At 30.6% G+C, this 21,702-nt stretch overlaps 1 protein-coding gene across 2 annotated transcripts in view; it reads right to left on the bottom strand.

Moving 5' to 3' along the window:
* LOC131852996 (nostrin) overlaps nt 1–21,702 on the bottom strand; it is a 70,168-nt gene that overhangs the window by 8,398 nt on the left and 40,068 nt on the right. For both annotated transcript variants that reach the window (XM_059203779.1, XM_059203780.1), the window contains exons 2-3: nt 10,039–10,249; nt 52–137 (exon numbers count right to left, since the gene is read on the bottom strand). In XM_059203779.1, coding sequence (XP_059059762.1) covers nt 52–137; nt 10,039–10,158 — 206 coding nt within the window. In that variant the 5' untranslated portion in view covers nt 10,159–10,249. The remainder of the gene's footprint in view (nt 1–51; nt 138–10,038; nt 10,250–21,702) is intronic.

Below are 21,702 nucleotides of genomic sequence, written 5' to 3'. Positions count from 1 at the left end.
GCGATTCCGGAGTATAACGCTAGTATAAGACAAGTATAATATAATACAAACCTTTCTTGTAAAATTGCCGCTAATTCTTTACTGAAGTCACTACCTTGTTTTACATATCGCCGCAATTCGTCAAAGCCATTTTGCGCCTGAAAATAAAAATAAATATTTTATTTCAACAATGTTAAAAAAATACTTGTCTATACCAATATAATAAAACATAACAAGTTTTTATTTTTGTTTATATTCTTAAGTGACATGGATGAATTAAGAAGTACACGAATGATTTTTTATAATAGTATTTGTATAAAGCTACAATATGAACAAGAAAGATGCATATTAGCACAATAAGATATATATATACGCACGCGGATAAAAACGCGATATATATATATATAGGTTACGTTACATATAGTAATATAAGTATACTTGAATTGTCTTAAAAATGTTTAGGACATTTTTAACGGTTTTAGATTAAAAAAATTAAATTTTCAATAATCATCGAATTAGATAAATTTGACGCAAGATTTTTCCGGGAATTATATGAATATCATCAACTGTGTTCACGGGTGGGCTATTGTTGGTTGCGACACGACACGACTAAGGGAAACTATTTTTATATTATAGATGTAGTATTTTTAATTGTTACTCTGATGCAGCACAGCGTCGGTGTGGTCGATTTCGTAATATCATTAATATGTTATTTCAGAGATAAGTTTATTGGGAGATATAATTACACAAACTTTCAATATTTCTGAGATCTATGGCACCAGAATTTAGATTTTACTTATATACTGTATAGCTTTTATGTACAAGTTTGAAGTATGATATAGAAGTGAAATTAAACAATTGACATGAGTAGCTCAGTCCTCAGGAATAATATCAGGGTAACTTTGCTTGTGAATAAGTAAGCAGTAACAATGTTATATAATATCCAGGAACAAATACTATATTTTACATAAATCGTATTTTTTATTCGTTTGTCGACAAACCAACGTACAAACGAATTGTATACCTATATTAAAATTACTGTTGTGGTCTCCTTGGTAGGAATGTTTGCTGGTCATTTATAAGATATAACTACGACAGAGTGAACATTTGAGTATAGACTGACACGACAAATACGACAGACTATAGGGATGGGCTTAGAAAATATGCTTGATTTTCAGATACGATTCTCGTTTTAATTCACGACAATTTTAGCAGCCACGACGACCAATAGACCGTCCCGTATATTAAACCAAAATAAAATATAATACTTATATTTTATTTTGGTTTAATATATGTGATGAATATGTTTGAATTTTCAAACTTTAAACTTAAATAAAAGGAAACAAAAAATAACACATATGTCAATACAATTCAAGAACTAAATGAATACATGAAACTACTTCACCTTTCATCGCATCAGTTGCTTACGCCTTTATTTGATAAGCTTTCCAAGTACGGTTCTACAACATTGTTACAACGTCTATATAATATTGTGTAGGCTGAAATGATTTACCCAATCTGACAGTGATAACAAGTAAGGCGACTTTCGCGATATAAACTGTCCAGTAAATTCGCTTTCAATGACCTTATATTTGGTTTTACCAATGTCCTATACACGAATGAGAACTCGATACGTTTGTTATAACGGTTTTGTTCAGATGAAGATAAAATTCATTGCTATTCTACACAACATGTATCTATAATATGATTAATGTACCTATATATATACTTCTAGAAACAATCGAGTGAAATCTATTGTTTTTAGACGTTATACTTTAATAGGTAGGTATCTCGAGTGATTCAATTGTTTAGAATATTAATTTATTATTGCATTTTATAATTATTTGTAATATTAACCGAGTGATTATTATACTGTGTTAGTACTTCCTCACAGTGTCATTATTGCTCTTCAGTTTTATACAGTCTACCAAGAATATGTTGTTTTAGCAGCACAGCGCCTTACATCCGATGGTCACGGGTTCGATTTATTCACGTGTATTTTTGTAAATACAGTCATAATATACGTAGGAAACATCCAGACCAATAGAAACTATCATACTCAAAGTTAAAGTAAGGGAATAAGGTGGTGTTAAAAATGAAAAACCAGGTCGAAAAATGGTTGTATGAAAGTAGATAAAAATATACTTAAGCTATAAAAGAACGCCCTTCAAAGCTAGGTTCATCAATATATTACGTTACATACAAAATGTATAAAATAATAAATTGACTGAATAATAAATAACTATCTATATCACTGTTTTATAAAGTATCCTGCCTTGTAAAGACTTTATATGTACGTCTTCAACATTTATCTAATGATGATTTACTTGAATGGCACATATCTACCTATTGAAATCCCTTCAGCAATTTACATGTGATTGACTAATAAATATTATAAATCACTTGGATAATGATAATATTACAACGGAGATCATTCGAGCACTTATATCACGCAATAGGAAATCAACCATTTGATTAGATACTAACCTCTTATCACGCTAATGATGGCCAAGTTCATGGTGGGTACAAGGTATGACTTAACCAGAAGGACACGACAAAACGGAAAGGATTTCAGGCTTCTTCGAAATCAATATGATTGATTTCTCAGGGCATAGGTATAATATTTTTCGAATTAGTTTATATTAATTTCAAATTTTTTAGACGATATACTGCTAATACTAATATTATAAAGATTTTGCTGGAACACAGTTTTATATTAGTCGATATTTTAATAATTTCGATGTTATTATTGAAAATAATAAAATATTTATTTATCAATAATTATGTTTATAACTGCTGTCCTTTTTAATTTCCTAATTAACATTAAATTATAATACTTACATTGTACAATAATAATCTTAAATCATATTAGTTGTAAATTGTGCATGACCTACCTATATAGAGTACATTGAATCATATATGTTGTTATATCACCTACAAATTAATGTACCCACACAGTTCGCAATAAAGATATATTCTATTCTATTCTAATTAAATGTATATGCCTACATCCATCAGCAAAATGGCAGACAACGGTGTAACATAACGTATCATTTACATTGCAAAATTTGCTACCACGGTTGACTGCTCCAATGAAACACTTGATCATCCGTTAGTCTTTTATATAGTTTTTCACAACCCATCCAACTATGGCTATTAAGCCATATAAACATGAGATTCATTGTACTAAAATGAAGCTAGAGATGTGAATTTTGAATAATTGAGTAGTAAAATAGACAGATTATAAGAATTAAGATACAGTATTACAAGACCTTAAACATAGAGGTTTATATATATATAATAGATATGCGTACTCATCTCGACTAACTTATAGCCAATCATTTGTCATTCCTTCGTCATGATTTATTCAATCCGTCAATTCTAATATGATCATACATATCTTATCATTGGAAGAAGTTTAACGACGACATTCATTAATAAACACCTACTGTCAAATTTTAACGCTTTTGTACATAAATTTGTAAAACATCAAACGCAATGGACATAAAATACGAATTCAGAACTTCAACTTCAGGAGATTTCGAATAGAGCGCAGGTAGAAAAAAATGATTTAAAGAACCTGACAACTTACAATTTAGTGATATTTTTTAATATTTCCATAAGATTTTTTTAGTTTATTTAGATTTAAAAATAAAACGTCTGAAACAGCTTTATCTAATGGAGGTATCAGTTAAAAACAAGTGAGTCTTTCAGCAGTTACATACAATGTGTAAAATCGACCATTTAAATTTGTGGGAAACCTGATTTTCTGATATATAAACTTTCGTCCCTGTACACTAATTCGGAATTATTTAGTGTAAAGGGACAGGTACAGATTGCAGGAAAGCAATCTGTAGGAAGCAAAGAGGAAACATGTTAGAAGGAACACACACACACACAAAAGTAACATTACGATGTCTTGTTGGTATTCGTGATATTTAAATTTATACATGCTTGATTTTTAAAAATGTCCCATAAGAATAAATTATAAGTATTTAAAATGTACTAAGACTAACTTTGGGACAAGTTGTTGTGATAATAACGTCAGTATAATTACTTCACGTCTTATTAACTACTATATGTGTATCTTCGAAGGCGGTCGCCACCCGTGGTTGATTTATCTCGCTTGGTTGGTCAGCTATAACAACTTATCGGTACTTTGTAAGTGTGAATATTTAATGGGCTGCTTTATTTTTCATAAAAAAGTTTTCATTTAATATAATTAATGACCACGTTAATACAGAATGGCATAGATAACACGGGAACCAATCCTTAGTGTTCTAAATTAAATGATTGTAACATGTAACATCTAATATTGAATTAGCAACCTCTCTTAAAGTAGTTTGACATTTGTAATTATATTTTTATTACCTAATGTGAAAGTAAGAGTTTAATTGAATTAAATTGATATCATGCCTAGCATGATAGTAAATACATATGATAACGTATAATTTCTACTGTGTAATGACTACCTATTTAATATATTTTTTTTACTATTTAAGTTTTATATAACGCGTCAATGAAAATCAATACTCAATTGGGGGTCTAGTGATTATGTTCATCTTAAATTATACTAGATAATTAGGCTATAAAATTGATCAAGTGTTGTAATTATTGAGTATTATGTACCTACTACATTATAAGTTACCATATTATTGAGTAACATAGGTACTTACCTATGACGTTACTCATTAATTTACTGACATGTCGCATAGAGATTTATTGTCATTACTTTCCTTAGTATGTTTTCGATTTCTCGTTAGAGGTATAGTATAAAGACTTTATGTAGACTATTAACAGGTATAAATCCATGAGTAGGTAGGTATGCTCAAGAAATTATATATTGTTATAATAGCTTATGTTAATACATTTATCTTATTCGACTTTAGTCGTAACATCAGTCGATGTTGATATTAAATGTCGTGATTATGACTATTTTACATAAATAAGTGCTGTCGTCAATAGACTCAATGACAGACAATCATTTTGATCTACAAGTCACGCGCCCGCGTAACGGTATGACATCAATGGATTAAATTATACCTCCAATAGATATATATACACAACACACAATAAACTTTCTTCAGACCACAACTTTCACTGCGATCGATAAGAGATCTAAAGTCTGTAATGGTATAGTTTGAAATGGACTGCAATGGGTTGGTAACTGTGTTGATTTGTAAGTGTAGCGTATGCGCACGCGCTTTGAATAAAGACGAGCGCACGCACTTCCGCTCGGGAAGTGTGTGCAATACGTACACACAACGTCATATGTTCGAAAAAAAACGTCACATATGTGCTGTAAATAAGAAAGTATATGTGTAAACTACCAAATACTTTTTATACACAACAACCATATTATACAATACATGAAAAATAAATAGATTAAACGTCAGCTTTTGATTACTAATTTCAATGTAAAAATTATAACACGTAACTTAATATGCCTTTTGTATTTTATTAATTTCTATACACGACTGCTCTATAATAGCAGTCTTGTATAGATATTACTAAATTCGACATCTGCATAAAATCATTCATTGATCTCTCTTTGTATCATCAGGACGCCAGTCAAACTACATATGAAACAACGGGATGCTTACATCATTTACAACTTGCGAACGACTGTACGGTTTTTAATGCTGTACGGTACAAACATTTTGTATTTCTTAAGTATGACTGTTTGCACTGTAATAATTTTTTAATTGTTTGATTTTGCCTTGAATAGTAGAATAACTATTAATGTATAGAAAAAACATAGAAAATTAATTTTTATTCAAGTACACATACATTTTTAGACATGGTCAGCTAGTGCTTAATATTTTACACCAGAGACTGGCCCAGAGGTTTATTATCCTAATCAGATGTCAATGGCTGTGAGTAAAATGTTAATGTTAACCATATATAATCTAATTGAGTAAATATATATATCTGGGTGACTCTCCGATAAAGAAAACACTAATAAAAAACTAAGAATAATTTGGGAGATGCCGCCCGCCATGTCAGAGTCAAATATACCCAGGAAAATGTGAGTAGAGTCAAGTGTCGCAGTCACGACCACGTCAACAGCTGACATTGCCATCTCGGATAACAGTCGTGAATGTATCCCTACTAATATTATAAATTTAAAAGTGTGTCTGTTTGTCTATTTGATACTTTTCACGACTTAACGGCCGAACGAATCTTAATGAAATGTACAAAGATTGTAACACGTGTATATACATATTATATACACTTATGTGTATATAGACTTATTTATCTTGTAAACATAAGAGGATTTCGCATGTATCCCACTGGTATTCAATATATTTGAATAATTTAGTATGTAATAGGTATACCCTTACTCAAAAAGTGACATTTAAAGATTTCTTCCACACAAAAATGGGAACCCAGTATGATTTGTGATATGCACACCTACAGTATATTAAGACACCTGTGCATAGATAATTGCCTGTAAATACACAAATATACGTTTAACAAATACAACTACGTGGAACGTCCACGTAGTTGTATTGGTTATATATTATAGCAAACTTGGCGTGAGACTTATACCTACATCTTCATTTTCATAAAAACGTAATACATATAATAGTTATTGAACCGTTTTGTCCTAACTATTGTGTTCCAATTCTATTCTCTTCTATATTTAAATAGAACCAATACAATGCTGTAAGCTTTTAATTTTCATGAATACAGCGAGTGTAATATAGAATTCTATACAAAAAAAAACTTTTCACAATATAATTAAAGAAGATGTCGCCTGGATGGATTGGTCAAATAAATAATGCCATATTCAGACTCTTCTATTTGAACTTAGTTGAAAACTGTCTGAATTATGTAAATTTATACGGCTCTGTATTTACATACAATACAAAGTAATTATATTCACATACTCAACTGATATATGCAAGGAAGGTGATATCTGCTTAAGCGACTAACAAAAACTTGAATGAATGAATGATTTATTCATTTACACTTTTCGATCTCTCTGTCGGAGTCATTTGACTTTTCTCGGTAGGGATTATCCTAGACTTTTATCTATTTACTACAGCTAATACATTTCTTATTCCGACTAGTTGCTTATATTAATATATACATAAAACAAATGCCTCCAATTCCGCATGGACACTCTACTTTTGAGCGTCCAGTTTGTAAGCATTTAATAGTAAAAAATTTGACGGACACTCCGTCCGAAGGAGATTCTTATGTTTGAAAGTCATAAGAATAAGAAATTTACAAATAAAATTTTATGTACCTAATTAAGATACTAACAACGTCACATATTTTATAAAATGAGTAGTTTGTAAATAATTTTGTCACGGAATTCAGATGGTACAGTTACGCAACTAAAGCCTATATATTTATTAACTATGATTTTATTGTAATAGATAATATATATATGTATCTAAGTTCCAGATAATAAATTCTACTTACAGACTATTAAAGTAAGTAGAACTTAGTAGAAAACGATAAAACCCACAGTCACAGATAGAGATAAAATCAACGTCAGTCTGTCAATTTATATTATAAATAAACGTGACAAACTCACTATCATCAAGGTGGAACATCAGTGAAGTAGTTTAGTCGTGCTAAACTACTTTGCTGATGTAACAAGTTTGATGCTCTATCTTAGTACCTTTATATTATAGCAAAACATCATTTAGAGCATCCTTTGTATGTTCTTATAGTTATTGTAATCTATATCGCCATAATATTAGATACTTTTAATCGCGATTTACTGAGAATCTTTTTCTAGGTATTGTACCTAATACTAGTAACAGAATTGACAAGTAATATAGTACTTACTATGTCTATGGGGATTACTTTTGTTTGAACCTCATTAATATTGGATTCGTTTGATTTTAGTCAGATATTTATCAGCTGGATTGTTGGAGGTACTTCAATCAAATCAAATCAAGAAATATTTATTCATGTGCAACATTTTAACCACTTATGAACAAAAATTTTTTGTGCTAATATTTTTACCTATTGAACTAATCATATGAATACTGATTTGTATAAAGCAGTTATCTTGAACTCATATCAGTCTGAAAAAGATTGTTTTTATGTAAATCTCCGGCCTAATTAGATAAAAGGGATGCATTCTGAGTAATTTCCATGTGTTACTATTGAATTTTATCGTAATAAATACGATAAAACATCTGCGTCATACATAATTATTTTTAATATAAAATATTTCGTTTAATCACAATAGCTCTTTTTTATTTTTCTTATATTACGTTTTTACTTTCTATAGACTTAAGTCCATGTCGTTTTGTTTTCGATTCTTTTTTATCATCTTTCTTTCACCTGCTCCACTAAAAATATTGTATTAACTTCTAGTTGCAATAGCTAACATTTGTACTATTCAATTATATACAAAATTACATATACTAATTACAGTCGAGATAAGAAACTTCTAAAACTAATTAAATCAAAGAAAAATAGTGCCACCTCACTAGATTTTCCACAGTTCAAGTAAAAACTTCAATTATCTCAATTACAAATCCATTCGCTTTCACTACTTGGTAGCTACCTGTGGTTGTGTCACACACACAGAGAACAATAAAAATGTTTTTATTACGTCAAACGGTCGTCATAACTATAAGCACCGCTGACTGTGAACATTCTGACTATTTTATGAGATCTGGTGAGATAATAAGGCCATAAATGAAAGTTATAGGCGATTGTAGCTGGTGGTAAACAACGGGCTAAATGTACTAATATTCTTTATTTTTCATTAAATAATTATAAGATCTGATTATCTAAATCATATAATCAAATTATGGTTTATTTGAGCATTACTACTGCTAATAATGAAGCATATCCTCGATGAGGCGAAAAGTGTCTGCTCATTTATTTGCGTGTTAAGATTTCACGTAACGGCTAAAGAAATTAATTTGATAAAGAATATGTTGTTAATATGAGTCAAAACGTAAGCTACATATATCTTAGACAAATATTTATATAACTATTACAATTTTATAGTGCATTTGATTGATTTGATGTAATCTAATAATGATTTGTTATAAATTTTAAATTTGCCATTCACTCTTGTTACTTGATTTGATAATAATGTAAAAGATAGCGATGTATAAATTATTTAAGTCGATGGATTATCCATAATATATGATATACATGTATTAACGAAGTAGACACCACTAGGCTAAGATTAGTATAATTCAATTTAGGGATGAACATAATTTTGGGGTAATACCTACATATAGTTATATCACAAAGTGAGGAAATCAATTACGAAGAATCCGTAATACACTATACTTATACTGAATATATCATATAGTATATGATATATATGGTCATTAAACGGTTATGTTTTTCTAAGTACGTACCCTGATATGGTAACACATTTTTATTTTTATTTTAATTGCATAGTATTTGATTTATTAAGTTAATGTATACGTATTTTTTAATTGTAATATTTGCGCGTCAGTACTGGGGGCCCAACTGAAAATCAGCGCTGGAAACTATTTCCAGCATTATGCTGAGTTGTGGTCCACATTGACTCCGTTTTTTAATGTGTAAATTATTTTTGTATTTCTTATGTTATTACTGTAAAAACGAGTTAATAAAAAAATTCTAAATTCTAAATTCTATAAAAAGTTGAACAACACGTGAAAGTGTTCAAGATCCAATCAGTAAAATAATTATAATATATCACTTCACTCATAAGTTATATTTTATTATATACAGGCGACACGCTCTGAATTTGCACCGGCTTCGCACGGGAATTTCACAAATCTACACAAAACCCTAACGAATTATACAACTAAACCTTCCTCATTCTGTTAATTAGGATTATCGAGCAGACCAGTGCCTCTCAAGCAGCACTCATTCACGAGTATGACGTATAAGCCAGCCATCACTGCGTTGGACCATATTTTAGAGAGCCCAATGACCCGGCTCACCACTCCGCCACATGTCTTGACATTTTAGTGAGCATGACTACTCAATCCACTTGACCTAATACTATTTAAAACGGTGCAAATTCAACGAATTGGAGTGAAAATATTGATAGATGGACTGCATCCAATTACTTACCCAGTAATTATCTTTGAACACTTGATTATGCGAGGATCTAAGATTAATCATGTCCTCTAACGTGTTCTGCCAGCGGTCCATGCCGGCCGCTATCTTGTTGGACACGTTCTCTCTGTTCATGTCGTTGGCACCATTGTCTCCCTCAGGGTCTTGGCGAGATGCAGCATCACCGCTGCTTCGGCTCTCCTTGTTGCCGATGGCGCTTAACGTTCTGGAATGGAAGATGCACATGTTGTACATATTTGTTTGTTGTAATAGGAGCAATATAAACAATGCCGACATATAATAAAAATATAACTGATCGCTGACTGTACATAAAGGATATTTAAAAAATAAGTAATAGAACTCGTAACTAATAATAATAACTAAAAGCAATTAATTTCTAGTCTTCTATTTCTTTTTCGAACTAATTTATGAAATATTCCTATTTTGAAAATAAAAAATTTTTCAATGCTAACTAAAAAAATAAATTAAAAAATGACTTGTTTATAATAATAATATATACAAATATAGCAGGTTACATAGAATTATCTATGTAGTCTGCAAGATATTTGTACGTATATTTATCGTTATATATTTACAAATCGTGATTAATAATATGATTCTAATTTTATCGTATCTAATATTTTTTGCTACTCGTCTAACGCCGCCAAATGTCCAGTATTTATGGGACTTACTATATTTATATAAATTTAGATGTCCCGCTGGGACAATCCATGACCCACATAAACATATACGAAACGGACATGACGTAGGTTGTGAAACTTATACTGATAAATATTTTTTGAACTTTTAATAAAACGTAATATAACAAAATAGTAAATTGTGCCGCTCGAAAAAGAGAATTCCGGGTTTTTTTTTGATCATTTCTCACTTTAGGTTAAAACAGAAGTTGACAACCCGTCATCCCGTTGGTCTAATCGAAGTAACAGGTCAATATTTGTATGCGTGATACAAGACCATAGCTGTCAATTATTCACGGTGCGAGTCGGCAAAATTAATAACTTGATAACCAATGATTTACCTATTTGTTGGGATTAAGTAAAAGTATTAAATCGCATACTGAGAATGACTACTATTTACTAGTCGATTAGCATACAATTGAACATGAGGTAGCTGTTACATCAGCCTCCCTAACAATAACTTTAACACGTTTCGGAATTTAGAATTCATCTTTTAAAGTCATAAAGATCTTACATAAGATCAATCATAAGATCTTATTTAAGACTGAACAAGAAATATCTAAATCTATGGAGCATCTATATATTGCATCCAAATCTATGAGATTAATAATATAATGAGATTTTATATATGTTTATTAGTTCCGTAATGTAAATTTATCTGTCTATAGAGAAGTATTCTTTGTATGTATTTATTAGATATTTATTATCTCAAATAATTTCATGGCTTCAACTGTTACTAAAATGCTAAATAAATGCTAAATATTACGACTTCGGCAACGTAACGTGATTCATTTCCGATATCGATGCGTAATTTATTACTCATTTGAACCAGGTATGTAATTATGAGACATTATTCGCGAATACGCTAGCCTCGGGCAAACCGGAAAGTAATTTAGGCAACGAACTGAAAGTGTATGATGGCGTAGAAATTTTAATAATACTTTAATAAATGATTTAGAACGTCCATAGTGGACGAAATAAACGTAATAAAGACAGAAAGAAATAAAAGAAACTTTACATTTTATCGGTGCACAAAATATACCATATTCAGCGCAAAATATATTCGTTACGTACAAACTTTCGCATTTTATAATATTCATAAGATTGTAGGAGAACCTGGTCGATCTATGGACATCTATTTATACTGTATAAAAAAATGTTTATCAGTATCACCTATTTCCTCCGCCAAACTTACGCTTCGTAAGCAATTTTTGGTTGTAGGAATTGATTAGTCAGTTAAATTACAATATAAAGGGTATACCATCTTAGTCCTTTAAAAAGGCAAACTATCTATTTTATATTTATCTTATCAATTATTACAAATATTAAATTAAAAGTTTCGCAATACGAATACATCAGAGCACTTGTCCCGTAAGATCTTAATTCATTATACAATCGCGTTGAATATCTGATACCAAATGGAGCATGAAGAATTCAGTATTTATGTACATATCTCTGAATCAAATGAGAGAGATGAAGCCAGCCCAAGTTACTAGAACTTCAACTGCGATGATCACAGTAGACGTTTGACGTAGTACGAGTACGACGTAGAGGTTTTTTAATATTAGTTATCTTTAACTATAGTACATATCAATATATCTCTAACTATATTTTAAAAAGTTAAACAAATCAAAATAATAAACGAATATGTATAAATTATTTCCAGATATTTTTATATAGCTTTTATAAAATATTGTGTTGTTCTATTTATTGCCTCCTGGCACAGGCATCTTTATGCTTAAAAGGAGTCTTCAACAACTGTAGAATGTAATTGTAAAATGGTGTTATCTAAATAAAGAATTTTGAATTTTGAATTTTTGAATTTATTACATATATATATTGTAGACTATTTATAACAAATATGTTGCAAAAAAAATCGAATTGAGAACGAATATTAGAGGTTTATATTAATTGTATAATTTCTTTTAATTTCACATCTTTACATTTTAGACGGACTGACGGACTGACGGTGTTAGAGGTAGCTCAATACTGCAAAAGTAAAAGTAGGTATTCTAAGCGCTAAATTGTTAACAAGCTATCACTTACACGTATATTATGTTTTAATTAACCTGTTTTTCTGTTTAATGTACCTAGTCGTATGTTTGTTTTAAAAAAGATTTATATAAAACGGTATACACTGCATTAATATGGCGTATGAAATTAAAATCGGTTAGATTATCACGTAGGAATTAACAGTAAACGATTACGCACTAGTAACATTTATTTATTACGAGGTCACTGACAATGTTAAAAGGAGATTTTATATTGCACAGCTTGTAACATACATTAATTAATTTTTAATTACAAGTAACTGAAAAGACTTTATCATGTAATTACAACATTGTATTAACAACTTAAACAACAAGTCTTACTTGCATTATGTTGTTGTTTTCAGGATATATATTTTAGAGAGGACCTCCTAAACATAGCGGCTTTTTGTTGTAAGTATAAGTAAAATAAAATACACATATACTACACATACATATACTAGAAGCTCAAATTACATTGTAATATGTACTAATATTCTTGTAGTTTCTTAAGGCAATTTTATTCATAGTTTTTTAAATTGTGTTTTACATTATGACCTTTTGTTCCTACCATTGATAGCTATTATTTTTATATTCCCCTGCTGTATTACGTTTCCTCTTAAGGCCTGCAAGAATATTTACTCATATTTTATTAATGTTCCATTTCTAACTCACTTCAATTTGGATTTGAGCTTATATATTTTCACACTTTAGTCATAAAGGGTCTGGACATCTGCTCATTAATCTGAATCAGAAATGAAAACTCGTAGATGTATCAAAGGCATTAAAACACGAGAGGTGGCGGTAAATCTGATAATTATACTAAAGTACGTATTCTGTATATAAATACAATAAAAGCAGATCCAACCATCCGTCAAGGCTGTACTGACCGCATCTGTTTTGTAAATAACGCAGTCTCATAAATCTCTATTGTATTGCTGATTTGACCATTGTATCCATGCCAGGAAGTGTGTGTCCGCTATGCTGTCTAAGTCAATATAATTACATATATCAAATCTAGTTGTATACATTTGTAATAAACGCGACACCTTTCGAAATGTAGTCCACTACTCGACTTCTAAACTTCATCTGTTTAAACAATAGTTGCGACAGGCCCACGGCGCTCTAAATATCCATTTAAAACGAGACTTATTAACTTTATAGAATAGTATTGCGTATCATTTTGTTTTCAATCACGCTAACCCAGATATAGATTTGCGCCCTAATAGCATGCTAGGCGCAATTGGTAGGTACTTTTATTTGTTCAAGATCAAATAGGTGAGTGTTGGCTCTTCGTGCACTTCGCAGGTTCTAGTGACCCCGTTTGAGACATTAGCGTCTCCACGACATCGTCTATCCGTCAACTGGCGAGCTATACAGTTACATTATAACCGCTCCGGGATTGGAGATCAGACGTAAACGATCCACTACACAATGATACGCCCGGACCACTTTCCACGGAGATCGTAATTGCCATCGAAATCTCAGATTAGAAGTTTCCACTGCAGACATCTGTTAGTTTAGTGCCATAAATCATTACAACCTAACTATATTAGGACTGTCGTCTACTAGTAATTTTATTTCTTTAATAAAATTACTGCAAACCAGTATTATCGCCTTTCTCTTAACTTCATGTCTGAGTTGTTTCGAAAATATACTTATGTAGGCATGGGTCAATGTTTCACATTAGGGGAGCACTAATTCAATTATGGTGACCTTTCTATTGGAGTCAATTGACAGCGACCATTTAGAATTGTAGAGGAGTCCTTTCCCCGCAATGTGTCACATTGTGAAATAGCTCCACCATTGTACGGATGTGTCGAATGATGTGGCGAGGCGCGTGATCTGATGTTGACTGTTCAGGGGTCATTACAGCAATCGACCGGTGATTAGGAACATAAAAGGCACCTGTGTCATTGTGCGATTGTTGGCTTCGTGATTTACTTCCAACTGTAAAAAGTGACATTAATCTTGGTAGACAAATTATGCAACTTTGCAACTAGTACACGGTGCCTTTTAAACTCGTAAATAATTCAATTTCACGTGGCAATAGAGAAGATTTGCATAAACGAGCGTCCGCAGACGCTCGTTTATGCAGTTTGTAATAATGTAATTGCCGAGTTACGGAGAGCACCCAATTAAGTTTGCATTTAATATACTTTCCCCAAAAGAGTTTATTTGAGGTTTTTATATTTATAATGAGACAATAAGACCACAGCCGTCGAGCGGAGTACGAATAGTGAAAGCATATTTACAGTGAGGTAGAGATCTAATTATTTTATTTGCTTATTAACACGACAACAATGATTGTATCTATGTATGTATGTACATACAAATTGAGATGTTGAGATGATATAAATACAGCATTGTTTCGAGACAAATGTTCATGTAATACCAGTAATTATGTAAATCATAAAGTATTCATTAACTATATGGCAGATACCATTGTGTTTTACTCACAGATTTAACAATACCTTAATGTTGGAATACCTAGACTCAAAACGTTAAACGCCAAATAAATGCATTTTAGCTATGGATTTAATTTATACTTATCTATCGAGCTATTTAATTATTTCGATTAATAAACAATAAGGGAAACTAAAAAACTAACTAACTGTAGTTTAGTTAGACTCCATCCATAGAGATTTTTTACTACATGATAGTAGTCCTAATTTCAAATCCCAATAAATTGAAACGTTTGTTTGACTGTACTAAATTCGAGTGACTATTATTAAATCTGTTCTCGAGATCTAACACCGCTTGCTCAACTCCCCATGTACCTACAGCGAGATATTGTCGATTTTTTGTTTTGAGACTGAATATAACTTATCATTGCACAGTATTATTACTTTACTGTATTTTTTTATTAGGGCAAGTAATTGTAAGAGGGTCAAATATTATAACATTGTAAGTTCTTATGCTACTATTATATAATGTCTACATTCTGTTCACAAAGTCGTATATTAACATTACGTGATATACCTCTCTACTTTCCAACTAAATAAGTAACAAACATCAGCAATAATTTATAAACAAATATATAAAAAATGCTTCTTTAGAGGTTTATATTGACATAGCATTATTACAATATTACAAGCAATATAATATACAAATTAATATAAGCAATATTACATTAAACTACAACTTCATAAAACTTTTGTGTGTCTGGTTGTTGACTATGAATAGAATAAAACAACTTATTAAATTTAATACAAATTTGGATGAATAAAAAGGAAAGGACTACATAAAAGGAAAAAGGATATCTATAAAATAGCTTGGGATCAATAGGAAACAACAACATAATCGAAAATTCACAATAGATATATAAATGATGACTACTTTTTTTTATAAATTATGACATATAGATCAGTGTAAAAATGTATACTCACAAATTTAATAATGTGAAAGTATGTCAGATCAGTTTAATCTTAATGAAATTTACCGTGAAGATAAATAGAATCCAGGTGATAGATATAGGCAATCTTATATCTATGAAATGCAGCCAAAGTCGCGGGTAATAGTTATATTACACATGTCGTCAATGGCGGTTTTCATCGACAATAGCGGTTATTCAAAACATTCAAGTCTACAGACTCACAAAATCAGATAGAGATATAATAACCAAGGCCAGTAAATCTACCGACACTTTGATTAAGGTCCGTTACGTGGTATTATATAATACTTCAACAGTCATTTATTATGTCTTCTACTAATTGAGATATTTTACGGTTATGTTAAAATTGGCTATAAAATTACAAACTGGCGTTTTGCTATTTTAGTGCTTTTTATGTAAGTTACAAGTTTGTTTGTGGTGTCATGTAATGGTCTAGGTTCCGACTGGAGTTGCTATTTTGTAGCTATATCTAATAGAACTCTAGAATTTACAATACTACATCTGCGTAATAATAATATGAAACATATGTTTTAAACCATAATGTCTAAGCATAATAAATGGTTGTTACCATATTAGAAAAAGAAATATTATTTATTCAAATTAAGCACTTTGTAATAGTCATATTTTTTTATTCTACCAATCATTCGGAACGCAGACTAAACACAAGAAGAATGAGCAAGATACTTGTGCGTTGCTCTTTTGAATAAATGTTATTTTAACAGTTTGTAATAGTTATATTTTTTTATTCTACCAATCATTTGGAACGCAGACTCAACACATGAAGAATGAGCAAGATACTTGTGCGTTGCTCTTTTGAATAAATGTTATTTTAAATAAATTATTATATAGTAACAAGTAAGAGGCATGCGATAATCAACATAGAAACCGCTACGCACTCATTCCTAGCGGAATCAGATAATATTGTTAGCGCCATGAATTTTTAATTTTTTCTACGAAAACATTATTATCATTTACAAACTCATTCTGTGGACAACCTTAACCACTATCTTCCATAGTACCCATTACACCCGAGCACGTACTAACATATTTGTTTTCACGTTTCAAATTATGTTTTGTAGATATAGCAAATGATCTACATAGCAAAAATATATATGTCAAATGTTTTGTGCTTACCTAAATGTGCATAGACGGTTTATTTACAAAACTGCTAGCATATGTCAAATGTAAGAACAAGGTGCATACTTCCGCTGATATTCATTCGCATACGTGAGTTATATAACGCTTAAGGCTGCATATCGCCTACTACTTCTCTATAATAAATCTATAATAATTAATTAAACTCGATAAAATTTTGATAGGATAATGTAACCAATGCTAACTTTCACACTAGTTAGATTTTCTTTAAACAAGTTTGTTTTAGAATTACACATAACGTAATATCTCGATTTCCACAAAAAATACCAATCTTTAGCTCATTCGTATGAACAACCCAAAACATTATGTGCAGGAAATTGGAATTATAATCAATATTCAGAATAAAGAAAAAATATTTTCATATGTACTGTAGTAATAGAGTAAAAGGAGTAAGAGCGGAACGAAAATATTTTTTGTATATTTTGTATTAATATCTTCAATGTACATTTAAAGTAACTAAAAATATGCATATATACTGCGTTACATACAAATGATATCTAAGTAAGTACAAGATATGTAAGGACATAATCATATTAATGCAGTTTAAAGGATTTCATTTTAAGAACTATTCTTAATCTATCGATTGATCGAATGACATAAACGAGAGCACTTACAGAATCACTTCAACTCAACAACAAACACAATAAGTAATAACAGTTTTATAAAGGAAGAAATATTTTTACGGAATTGAAATAAAAGTAACCTATTTGCATAAAGAAACAAGTCAGGCCATCGCTGGCCGTGAAAAAGGATGATCTGAAAGTGGATGAAACACTGACACAATAGCAAACCGGTTTCCGCTTAATCATTATGTCTAAATGATGCAACGAAAGAATTGCCCTTACGTAAAGACGAGATGCGTGGTATATCTAGTCTGTAGACAACGTAATTTATTCCAACTACATTTACTACAGATATATGTATTAAAAAACGATTAAATTATTAACATGCTGTTTCAAATAATAACAATATTGAAGTGTTTCCCTATATACGTATTCTATTCGACCACACACACAATTCTCTGAATCCATATTCGCCTTCTTCTCACATTTGTAAGAAGAATTTGAGTGTATTGTAAATGAACGTGTGAATTCATCAAATTATTTTGTAATGATATATTAATTACATTGTTTACAAAATTATTTTGTACACAAACATTCCTTCTATTTCCTGAAACTATCTCGAATTGCAAATCTTTATTTGTAAAAAAATTGGAGCAAGCCAAACATAATTGAAGTTGGCGATCTTAAGAATATGTACATATTAAAAATATTATTGTAATATGTCCTAAATAAAGAAAGAATAATTTGGTCAATAAAGGAAAGTAGTTTACAAAATAAAGCATTTTGAAATTGAATGATATCGTTTGCAGTTCTTTTACTTGTTTGTTTGAGCCCTAGAAACGAAATCATGAACCGCAATGTAAGGCGCAATAAACTGACCTTAAATTCGATGAATGTTGTTTCTTAACACCCTAATAGGGACAGGTTGTAACAATGCTTGTTTTTTGCCGAGTCGATTAATGTTTTTGTCACAGATTCATATCGCCTTTGAAGCAAGTGTATGACTTGTGAACATAGATAGCAGTTTATAATTTATGCAATACTAGCTGCGCCCGCGGATTCACCTGCATAAATTTTATAGACTACATGTTATTCTAATGCATAAGCTGTATTATTTAAAGTTTCATCAAAATCGTTAAAAATCGTCAAAAAGAGTAACAAATATCCTTCCATACTCACAAATTTTCGTGTTTATAATATTATTAAGTTTAAGAACTCCTATAATGATTTTCTAAGATTCTTAAGATGTTTAAAGAACAAAATCAGTCATGTGGTTCGACTTTAAAATAATATTTTCAGTTTTATAATAATATATAAACATACCAAATGTCTGTGAGATAAAATATTGTCGTATTAACTTTACCAGTTTTTTTATAAATCTCGGCGTTCTATACTTACCGTAAACTTACTCGTTTTATTGGCAAGTACGAATATAAGCGTATCACTACATTTTTCCTTTCATCGTCTCATGAAGATTATTTCTAGAAGTTAAAATCTCATTTATCATTTTTCTAACTTACACACTATCAATGCCGTTGTAGTATGTGATGTTATGTCTTATGATTATGATTTTTTCGTTGCACTGAAATTATCCCACAATTTTAGTATAGGTACCAGTTGAGTTTACGTTTGACGTAAAGGAAATTGGGTTGCGTTGATGAGTGTTTATGAATAGACTTATAATCGAATGCAGACTAGACCAGTTGGATTACAGGACGAGAACATTGCACTAACGATTTGTGCAATCAATGTAAGTGTCGCCAAATAATCAACAAATGTTGCTATCGTTGAATTAAGCAATGCCAAGTTAATTAGTTAAATTGCACAATTGTTGGTTTTAACGCTAAATCCTTTATCACTTATATTAGTACTGTCGTGACCAACATCTATTAGTATGATTATACTAATTGCCCTATATGACGACTTTAGTCTATATAAATGAAATAAAATTCTAGGTCTCAGTGCATAGGGTTACACAATTGGTAGTTTTGGAAAAAAATTTTTACTGAGTTCTTCTACTGCTTAACCTATTTTGCTTGTCTTCTTCGTTTTCAATCAAATTTAGACTTTTCTATTCGGTAGGTAAGATAGGCTTGTAAAGAACGATCTTTAATGTATTGCTTACATATTATTTGCTAATAAAGTATTCGTAACATCATATATAAAAATATAAAGCACTATTTTGCACTGTAAATGCTGAATTTTTATTATAGTCATAACTATATCCCCAGTATGCAATGATTCCTCTTGATGTTATCTTCTCCAAACAATAATCATTATTGTATTAATAAGATGTTATAAAATGGCAAAGTTAAAAGAACACAACGAGACTAATATTATTAGTGACCTATATAACCAATATAACACATGCTCGGCTTTCATTTTAATTTTGTAAATGTATCTGTTCATAGAACAACATTTTATGTATTGGATAATACTTCTAAATACGAATAAAGTGTAAAACTAAGTCAGTATTGCATATGCTATTAGTTATGACAGTCTCAGCACAAGTACATGACATGACCATAGTCGAAAATAGATAATAGGTATATCCTGAGGCAGCCAATTCCTATTTGACTAGTTAATTAAAAACTGAAGGCATATTTGTCTTGGGACATTGGAATATTATTGTTCGGTATTACGTCGCCGTAGTTTGTGTCGAGGTCAGTGCTCATGTGAGCCCTTCCGTTGATAGATACCGTTCCATAGATAATGGTAACATAGTTTTTCGCTGCGAATGTTTTCCGCACTGATTTTTTCGTGTGACTTTTTTAACCATATTTAATTATGTGGATTCATATAAATTACCAGTTTTTTTTTATTCCTGTATATATAGTAAACAATTTGGGCATATTTTTTTATCATTTGTCTATTTATACTCATCTTAATAATATTATAAACGCGAAAGTTTGTGAGTATGAATGTTTGTTACTCTGTCACGTAAAAACTACTGATCGCCTCGTAATAACACATAGGTTATATGTATATATTTTTTAATTTAATGCGGGCACAGTTAGTTAATAATATAATCATCTCTTATATGTATATATCTGACATTACGTATCAAAATATTATTTTATATCTATGTATGTACTAACATTATTTATTATCATAAATACCTTATACTAGTGTATAAGGTATTTATGATATGGGCCTAGTTGCCTGATATAAATAAATAATTAAATTACTATTCATACGCATGAATTTTTCTTATAATTATGTGTCTCTTATAGAACATTGTATATTAATATGATTAGTGTAAGGTTTCAAACGCTACAAACTATTTTGCAAGGTTCTACTCTCGTGGTTTTCTAGACGGCGATCATTTCATTGGATTGACGATCGTTCTCAGGCTCTCAATTTTCCAAGTATTTATATATAAATCAGTCGCCTTTATAAAGTCATTCGAGGCGCACTTGCATGCAACATGTGTTGGCCAAATGTCTTACCCGAGAAATACTTACAATATAAGTACTTAACTCGGTTTTGACGCAATCAATATGAATGTACGGTGACCAACCGCCCTTGAGCCGGGACAGAAATAAAAATGGACCACTTCGAACTTTCACGTCCTACGCACCAGTGAATCTCGACATTTCAACTCGATTTGAAAATATAGTATTGATACTTGCGGCAAACACTAAATTAAATTGTCAGTATTCTTCTGTCTTTTGTACTAAGTACATATAGATACGAATATATTGTGTTGACAATAAATGTTTTTCTTTCTTGTATTTTTAACGCCAATATCAGTCTGATATATTTTGCGTTTTGATTTAGATATTATATGACTTATATTTCAAACTCATAGTAGAATTCCAAAGTAATTTTTAGGGTACAGT

Source organism: Achroia grisella, unplaced genomic scaffold, assembly GCF_030625045.1.
Source record: "Achroia grisella isolate CSIRO2021 unplaced genomic scaffold, CSIRO_AGI_Agris_v1 utg874, whole genome shotgun sequence".
Lineage (NCBI taxonomy): Eukaryota > Metazoa > Arthropoda > Insecta > Lepidoptera > Pyralidae > Achroia > Achroia grisella.
Note: the sequence above shows the minus strand (reverse complement) of the source record. Positions and strands in the feature narration are given on the sequence as shown.